We start from the raw sequence: 10,272 nt of genomic DNA on the forward strand, positions 1-10,272 counted from the left end.
AGGCATATAATGTGTCTTTAATATATAAATATTGAAGTGTGATTTTCCCAATATTCTCATGTCAGACATGTGTAAGAGTTTACTTTGCACTTTTTCAAATCACTTTCTTGAATCTTGATCCCAAACTTAAATATTGTCCGCTTGTCCAGTACAATGGTGTGAAGGAAGTCTTTCTTCTTTGCCTCTATAGCTAATGACAGTTGTAGTTGCATATAAGAATCAAATTCTTAACGACTATAGACTCTTAACGGTTAATAACTTTCTGAAAGTGAATAGAAATTTTTAATAGTATGAATTTTTATTGCAAACTTCACGTATATTTGTCTGTGTGCATAAGACTGTTAGATTGTTCTTCTAACTAAATTCTTACTTTATAATTCAATTTCTAAATTCCATGAAGTATTTTACTGAAGTACCAAAATCAAGTTCTGCTCTCATAATCAACCTAACCGGAGAGAAAATTCCAACCAGTCAGAAGTATCATTGCATTCTTCTTAGCAACAAGATATTGATTTAGATTTTCTAAATCAAATCTTGGACTATCATCCAAATCATCATGATTTATAAGAGCATACCATCAGAAAGGTTCTTGTCAACCTCCTCGGAATCATAAGTTTTTCCAAACGAATTTACCTTGAGCAATGAATCATTCTAATCCTAAATGACTTGATAATTATTATGATTGGTTGGGGTATAGTGTAAGTAACAATACAACATATTGTTTTTTTTATAAGGAACGATGCAACATACTGTTATTTACTTATTTAAAGACAATAACACTCATCAAAGTGGAGGTAATGTATTTTCGAGTATAGTGCTTAAGAGTTGGCATACAAAAAGGAGCTTTGAGAAACATATTGGATGGATGAATAGCATTTATAGTCAGGCAAACAAAGAAATGCCACGATCTAATGCGCAACAACAGTCTATTTAATCTGCATTCAAGAGGCAAGCTAACCAAGTTAAACATGAGTATAGGGTTAGCTTAGCTGCTTCAATTGATGTAGTAAGACTTCTTTTAAAACAAGGATTGGCATTTCAAGATCATGATAAATCTAAATCATCACTTAACAGTGGCAATTTTCTTGAGATTCGGTCATCGTATGTGAAAACGTGTGATAACTTTCATTATTATATATTAATACATGCTCCACAAAACAATCAAATGATTTCTCCAATGATTCAAAAAGATATTGTAACCGCATGTAAGATAAAAATAGTAAAGTTGTCATAGAGGAATTAAATGGTGACTATTTTGCCTAATTAGTAGATGAATCTTTTGATGTGTCATGCAAGTAGCAAATGACTGTTGTTTTACAATATGTTGATAGAATGAGATTTGTGATACTTAGTGAAATTGTTCATGTTCAAGATACTAGTGTTTTATCTCTAAAGAGAGCAATTGTTTATTTATTTTTTCAACATTCATTGAATCTATTTGATGTGCATGAACAATGTTACGATCGCACAAGTAATACACAAAATTAGATCAATGGTCTTAGAATATTGATTAGGAAGGAAAGCAAATTGGCTTATTTTATTCATTATTTGCTCATCAGCTTCAACTAGTCCTAGTTGCGGTTTCTAAAATTATATTCAAGTGGGAGAACTTGTACCATTGATTTCGAATATTTTGAATGTGTTGGGAGCTTATGTTACGAGAATCTCAAAGAGAAGGAATTCAAAAGGTATTAAATATGGGTGAGCTTAAAACCGATAACGTCTTGTATTAAGAACTTAGCCAGTGATTATGCATCAGGGGTCTCACTACAAATCTTTTAACAATTTTATTTTTATAGTTGGCTTTATTATTGATTTACTTGATGCATTTGTTGTTGATGCACATTTTATAGATTAAAGAGCTAAAGCAACGTGATATCTCATAACTTGTCAAACATTTGAAGTTGTTTTTATGTTGCATTTGGTGAGAGATATTTTTAGGAATCACAAATGAACTTAATAAATCCTTACAGAAAAAGGAGCAGGATATTACAAAAGCCATGATACTTGTTGAAGTAGCAAGGAGAAGACTGGAGACTTTACAAGACAATAAGTGGGATGCGTTTATCCATTTGCTATTTGTATTTCGTATCAAGTATGACATTTTGGTACCTAATTTAATGAGCCATATGTTAATTCCGGAAGATAATGGCATAAACCTACTGATTATACTATCTTACATCTTTATCGTGGTGAAATATTTTATAAAATTATTGATTGACAACTTTAAGAACTCAATGATTGTTTTGACAAGGTGAAAATTGCTTCATGTATCTCTTGTTTGCATGGATTCATTTTCTAGTTTTGGCATAAAGAATACAATGAGAATGACTGAATTATATCCTATTGAGTTAGGTTGAGTGTTCTTGATCAACTTGCGACTTACATTATGGATGTTCATGATATCCTTGAAAGATTTTCCGATCTATATGGACTTTTTGATCTTTCACTGACAAAGAAGCATTTAAAATTTCCTTTTGCATTCCACTTAGTGAAAGTTGTTTTGCTTCTGCTCTTGCCACTACATCCGTTGAAAGAGCTTTTTCGACAATGGAGTTTATCAAGAATCGAATTAATGATGAACTTGCACCCAAGGGTGTGGCCTAGTGGTCAATCAAGTGGGTGAGAACCAGTCTATTCTGCACTCCCCTAGCAGCATTCGTCCGTCGACTAGAAGTAGAAGACTGATGGCCTGAGAGAAGGCGGCCTCTCTCGGGAAAGATGGCCCAATTTCTCTTCTTTCTTTTTGATTTCAGCTTCTTTTTTTTCAGGGGTCCAGAAGGCTAAAAGGTGGGGGAGAAGGAAGTCGAACCTCTAATCGACCTGGACACATAAATACTTCTCGGCTTCTCAGGTTCAAATCCCAGCGGAGGCAAATACTAGGTGATTTCTTCCCATCTATCCAAGCATTGGTGGATAGAGTTACCTGGTACTTGTTGCTGGTGGGAGGTGGCAGGTATCACGTGGAATTAGTCGAGGTGCACGCAAACTAGCCCGAACACCACGGTTATCAAAAAAAAAATTAATGATGAACTTTTGAGTAGTTGCGTGGTGCCTTATGTAGAAAGAGATGTATTTAATAGTATTTCTAATGATGTTATTGTTAAAAACATTTAAGAAATGAAAACTCATCAAGTACGATTGTAATATTGTATTTAAATTTCACTAATAAAGTTGTGATCTTTAGGCTTTTTCACGTGTTTACTACTTTATATTTTGAATCCCATTGGTAAATATTTTGCCTCCGCCACCGGTTGACAAAGCCCTGGTAAGAAACTCTTTTTTCCGAATAGTGATATCTTGTGAGTTTTTTAAGCAAATACCACTAGACAAATGATTTTCTACCTCATTTCAACACTATAGTACTCAGTTTTTTCAGTCCAATCACATCATGCTGCTATAAAGACTAATTCAGACACACTGTGCTCCCTATTTCTTCAGTTTCATGGTCATGGAATTACCACCCTGACCGAATTTTTTTTTTTAAAAAAAAAAATAGAAAGAGTAAAAAAGGGGAAAATATAGTACCTTGTTACTGCATAAGAGCACAGGCAAAACATCAATCACATACTCGGCATTACATAACAAAGTACAACATGTTATAACCCCCGTTAAAATTAAATTCCAAGTAAACCAACAAAAAAGAAAAGAAAAAGGGGCACCTGGATAGTGAGGCTGAGGGCAGGTAGGAGCATCAGAAACTGTTACAGACGCCCGCGGGTCTTCAACATGACGAAGCCAAATGAAATTATCAAGGGACTTTGTAAGTTTCGGAATGCCAAAGGCTTTGTTAGCCCATTGCAACCCCTTGCCAATTCCCCTCTTTATAAACTCCGCGTCCTTTTTAACCACCTCAGTTACGTTCCCAATGGCACTCTGTTCTAACTTTTGCCTTTGTTTTTGCTTTTGGGTCTTGCTATTTTTCCTTATTGTGCCTGAAGAAGCCCACACTTTATGTGAAGGAATTAGAGGTGTCAATGGTGCTGCTAATGCTGCAGCAAATACCATTTTGGACTTCAATACAACGAAACAGAGAATTCTACTTTTGGGGATAATTCATAGGGAAAGTAGAGGCAGTAGAAAATGGAAGAGGAAGCAAGTGTGTAGTGAACGGAAGTGGACTGTCTTGGTTTCTGGGTTCTGAGTTTTTGTGGCTCTGGTTAAAGTGTTCTCTACGTGGAGTGTAGATTAATTAGTTTTTAGACCCTGAAGTTTAGGTAAATGTGGAAGACCATTCAAGTCTGAGAAACTACATCTGATTATCCCCTTCATCTATTTTTACTTTTACTTTTGTTTTGTAAGGTTAAAGTGCGAGCAAACTCTAAATTTTAGAAATTGATTTATTTTAATCAAAATTTAGGCCGACGGATGCTTCTTTTGATTCCTCTATATATTTTAGAAAAACTAGTCTAGGATACGCACTAATTTTTTACAAAAATACATAAATAATATATTTAAATTATAAAATAAAATTTAAACTCTTGAAATTGTTAAATATTAATCCAATATAAACAACTCAACGGATGAAGAAAATCTGTCTTTTATATATATAGAGAGAGATATATACATATATTATTTAACTATATGCAATACATTCTTAACGTGTTTCATAAAATCGCCATGCAATAAAATAACATCTTTATTTATTAGTTAAAAATATCAAAGATTTTAAGAGACATCATTAAATCTAGGAGAGTAAAAGTGGTGAACTCATAGTTCAAGATATTAGCACATTCAAATTTAAAAATTAATTGTAATATTAAATGTTTAAAATATTATCCATAATTTCATTATATCCAACATGAAATATATATTTATTATTATAATTGTATACATCTTTAACTAATTAAATTATTCTAATATGATTTCGTTAAAATGTCATCGTGAGATAGTAACACCCTTAGGAGAGAAAAAATAGCAAATTCTTTGTTGCATTCAAAATGCTAAGTTTTAGGAGTTTTTACATACTTCAAATAAGGAAATATTTAATAAGTAAAATTTTAATTGATTTAAAACATCTAAATATTAAGGAAAAACTTAAATGACAATTTTGTACAATATAAAATCTATTTTAAAAGGATAAATAAGGCGAACGATAACGATATTTCGGTAAGGATTTTCGTGCTTTTAATATAGTACTAGTCTTAGGGTACGCGAGTTGCGCGTGTACCCTACTATCAGTGAGTACAAATTTTGAAAAATTACACAAATATTATTAAATAATATGTTTTAGCTACTAAATATAAATTACAATATAGTATAAGTTCCTGAAATAATGTATGCCAATTTTATTTAGTTAACTCGATAAAAGAAGAAATTACGCCATATTTAAATCACCAAATGCTATATTTATAACTTTTTCATATGTGCTGAATAAACTGCTAGATAGAAGTACAAGGTGTTGATGTATATTTTATGTTATTCACATTAATATTTCAACTCTTATATAATCTTTATGCTTCTCTAAGAAAATAATTTAAAAAGGCAAGCTCGAATATTGCAAGCCTATAAGATAAATTATTGAGTTTGAGGACAATTCAAGCTTATCAAACCCGTGAAGGCTATGAAAGAGTCCTAATTGAAGTAGGTTTTGATTAAAAGCTTGATTAATATTCATTTTTCTTCTTGTAAGGTTTTACTTTAGCATGAAGATACAGAGTAGTGGCAGAAAGCCGAGAGTCAGAGAATTTAATTCCTTGTGATTTTTGGATTTGCCTCAACTTACCGTAGTTGTGCGATTATATGTTTTCTTAGATTAATTAGCAGAATATACTTGAGGTGAAGAAATTAATTTATAGAAATTTGTAACAATAATCTCTACATCTACTCTAAAATTAGGTACTCGAACTTGATGTATTACGTTAAGTGTCTTATCATAAGAATTTTTAAAATATGATGTTTAATTAATGAGTATGGTTATGCTGAAAAATTGGAGAAATTATATCTAATAATATATATTAGAATGAGTTTATATTTTTCACATATAATATTATAGGATTGAAGAGTAAAATGGCCGTGTGACTTTAAATTGGCATTTTGAGCTATTAATTTTTTTACTTTGGTTCATCCCACTTTTGTTTTGGGGTAAATGCATTGAGAAAGAAGCATGAAAATTTACCTTAAAGTATAAAATTTCTCAAATAATATGATTATGTGTTTTTCTTCAAAATCGATATGTATATAACAAACTATTTGATTCTACTTTAACTAATTTTTTTTATTTTTATAAATAATGTTTTTGATGTAATAAATTCTTTATTTTTTCTTCTTTGTGGTCATGATTAATATATTAATTTTGTTTGTCTAAATATATTCATATTTATTATTATCAGTATTGGTGACTTACCTAAGTAAAGCTTTCATTACCTTCAACTTACTCATAATCTGGTGTTGCAATATAAATAAATGTCATATCTATTTTTCGTTTCTTAATTTTTCTTTATGTCCTCTTTGACAATTCTTGAAACCAATAGTCAAATAAAAATTAATTTTTTATTGATATTTCTAGTTTTCCTCTGTTTGCTTTCCAATAAATGATTATCAATTTTCTGTTACAAACAAATGATTACTTCATTTTTCAGCAATGATTACTATTCCGAAAATTAATGATAGACACTAAATTTTAAAAATAAAAAAATAATAATAATTTAATAACCAAGCTTTTAAATAAATATTTACTGTTTGAAATTTTGATTCAAATACAAAGGACAAAGAATACGAAAGTTGTTGTGGAGTTTCCTCGTAGGAAAACAAAACTTTCCTTATACTTTTAATAGTTAGTATATAGATTATTTTATGGGTTAATATATGAGATGGGACTATTTTGTTTTTTCTTCTCTTTGTAACGAACTTTAAAGTCCTTATAATTTTAAATATTAAAACTTCTTACTTAGTTCAAATAAGGAATGATTTAGAAAAATAGTTATAAGAAAAATAATTAAATGACTATTCCTAATTAGTAGAAAATTAATTAAATTTTATTCCTAAATATTAGAAAGATTAATTGAATGACTATTTTGTCCAATGTGAACTTTATTTTAAAAGGGTAAAAAATGCGAACGACATTTCACTAAGAGTTTTCGTGCTTTTAATATAGTATTGATTGTATAGAATATATATTTAAAATAATTATGGCTTCAAATCAGTGCCTATGTCTTCTTTTTTCTGAGCTTTAATTGATTAAAATATTCTATAATACCAAAGTACCAACACCACATTAGATACGTTAATTTGTGATTTGGATATCTTCCCGTAATGAAATAAAATCATCGCGTAACCGAGCTTGAAAACATACCTTATTGACAAGTAGCGGTAGCTAATGTTTAGCTTTAAAAGTTCCTAATATTTAGTACCATTAGTTATAGTTATATTACATAGTTTTAAAAAGGAAATAATCTATATAAGGTAAAATATTAATTGATTTTAAAGTCTTAAATATTAATTCAAATAAGGAAAACTTTTGTAACCTATATTTTAGGTGATTTCAAAGTCCTAAATTTTAGAAAATAATTGAATTACAATTTTATCTAGTCTGAAATCTATTTTTAAAGGGTAAAAATTGCGAATAATATTTCACTAAGCGTCTTCGTGCTTTTAATATAGTATAGATAGATAGATAGTTATAGATTAATGAGTAGTCATTGTCAATTATTGTAACGACCCGACCAGTCGTTTTGGGAATGAGTGCCCCGTTCAGCGGTTTAAGGTCTCGAGAAGTTTCGTAATATGTATTATGACTGCGTGTGTGGTCGAGATTGGTTTTCATATGATTCGGGATTTAATTGTAAGAACAACTCTTATTTTTGAAGCTTAAATGAAAAGAGTCGATCGGAGTTTGACCTTTGAGCAAATGACTCCGGAATAAATTTTTTATGATTTCAATATCTTCGTATGGTAGTTTCGGACTTAGACGTATGTCCGCATTTGGAATTGAAAGTTCGTAGGGCAATTTGATGCATTTTGGCGAAAGTTGGAAAAGTTAAAGTTTTGGAAGGTTAAAAGGTTGTACTGATAGTTGACTTTGGTGATATCGGGGTTGGATTTCGTTTTCGAGAGTTGGATTAGCTCTGTTATGTCATTTGGTACTTACATGCAAAATTTGACATCATTCCGGTTTGATTTGACATGTTTCGGCACGAGTTTTGGAAGTTGGAAGATTTGAAAGTTCATAAGTTTGATTCGTGGTGCGATTCGTAGTTTCGACATTGTTTGATGTGATTTGAGGCCTCAAATAGGTCCGTGTGGTGTTATGGAACTTGTTGGTATGTTTGGTTGAGGTCCCGAGGACCTTGGGTGGATTTCGGGTAGTTATCGGAATGAAATTTGACTTGGAGTAATGGCTGAAGTTTTCGTGGAACTACCAGAGTGATCGTGGAGGCTCTAGTCATCCATCCTGAGTTTTGTGCCATCTTATCAAGTAGGATCTTGCATTCTGCGAATGTTTTACTTAGAAATGCTCCACCTGCTGAAGCATCAACATTGGCCTTTAAGTTGTCAGCCAGTCCCATGTAGAATCTCTACCCCAACATCTGATATGGAATACCATGACGTGGACACTTAACCAGCATGCCCTTGAACCTCTCCCACGTTTCTTGTAGTGATTCTGTTGGTCTCTGCCTGTAGCTCAAAATATCATCAATCTGTAGGGTTGTTTTATTTGGTGGGTAGAATTTGTTCAAAAATTGCTTGACTAAATCCTCCCAAGTAGTGATGGAATTTATGGGGAGTGAATTAAGCCAAGTCTGAGCTTCTCCTGTCAGCGAGAATGGGAATGACGAAAGCTTTATTGCGTCTGGTGTTATGTTAGGTTGCCTTTGCGTTAAACATATTGACAGGAAATTCTTCAGGTGCTGCTGAGGATCTTTAATGTGTGACCTTGAGAACAGTCCCTTGTTCTGCAACAAATGTAGCATGTTATTTGTGATTTGGAATGATTCTGCTTGTATCTGAGGGACTGCAATTGCGGTTGCCAGATTGTCGGCGGTGGGCTGTGCCCAATCATATAATGTTGTTTATGGTACAAGAGGCACCACACCCCGAATGTTTGGTTCATTCTCATTGTTTCTGTTGTTTATTGAATTTTCTATTCCGTCAGCCATGTTTGGTTCAATTTGTTCTCTCGAGTTTCATTGTTGTTTGCTTCTCTTGTTTGCACGATTTAGTGCCTTGAAAACTTTCTTATGATCTGATATCACTTCAAGCAATTCACCAGTTCTAGAGTAATTTCTAGGCATGCACCTATAACACCCAAGACTACAAACGTTAAAATTTCAATGTATTTGTTTTAGAATGGAGAAAATTGACTACACTAAGAATTCTAGCACTTCTTTTAGCTGCAATTAATACCGTTAATCTCCCCGGCAACGGCGCCAAAATTTGATCACGCCCAACTATGCCTTATAAAAAGGACTAAGCGGTCGTTGCAAATATATTCTGGCTAATAAGTCCGGAGTCGAATCCCACAAGGAATTAACCTATCAAACACACCTACTAGACTCGCACAAATTCACACAATTAATCTTCAGAAATATTTAAGTAGCAGATTGAGTTTTATTAACTAAATATTACGTAATGAAAATGTAATAATTAACAACTAACTATGAACAAGTTGTAAACAAGAATTGGAATGATCTAAGGTTGTGATTTTCCCTATTGTTGGAATCTTTTCTGCTACGTTTTCTACAAATTTGCCTGAGACTTCTCTATCGACCATGAGCACTCTAACTGTCGTAACTCTCTCCCGAGTAATTACCACAATTTACTAGGCATATTCTCCCGAATTACGCTAGCTGGCATTAAGTATAGCTCACTCAGATCGCATCAAGATTTCGTTATCCCTAAACCCACCTTTAAACCTCCGTATTGATCCCTCGTATACGTTTAGGAGTGATGTTGTTCAACAACTACCTAAATATGCACTCTCTCCCGAGTAAAACATACTAAATAGGCACAACTAATTGAGGGCCCTTCAATCAACCACTAGAATGATATAGTTGAACAAATAGAGAAAATACTACGGCAAATCTATATTAACGTAACAAGAAAATCATCCTTCAATAGGTTCCATCAAAACCCTAGATTAGGAATTTAGCTACTCATACTCATAGTAACAATATCCCAAATATTTTACATAATTAAAATACATAGTAAAGATGAAAAGATGTAGAAATGATGATTCTAACTCCCAAGAGTTGATTCCATAACTCTTCTTGCCTCTGGCTGTCCAAGTCCCTTGGCTGCCGAAAAAACCCCTCCTTCCAAGTGATTTTTTAG

General features: G+C 32.4%; 1 protein-coding gene across 3 annotated transcripts in view; it reads right to left on the reverse strand.

The window, feature by feature from the left end:
• Positions 1-4,157, reverse strand: part of LOC104097316 (uncharacterized) — a 33,737-nt gene extending 29,580 nt beyond the window's left edge. For 2 of the 3 annotated variants that reach the window (XM_070175093.1, XM_070175092.1), the window contains exon 1: positions 3,663-4,157. In XM_070175093.1, coding sequence (XP_070031194.1) covers positions 3,663-4,008 — 346 coding nt within the window. In that variant the 5' untranslated portion in view covers positions 4,009-4,157. The remainder of the gene's footprint in view (positions 1-3,662) is intronic. The other variant, XM_070175094.1, reaches the window with a different exon arrangement.
• Between the last annotated feature and the right edge of the window lie 6,115 nt (positions 4,158-10,272).

Source organism: Nicotiana tomentosiformis, chromosome 5 (genome assembly GCF_000390325.3).
Source record: "Nicotiana tomentosiformis chromosome 5, ASM39032v3, whole genome shotgun sequence".
Taxonomy (NCBI): Eukaryota; Viridiplantae; Streptophyta; class Magnoliopsida; order Solanales; family Solanaceae; genus Nicotiana; species Nicotiana tomentosiformis.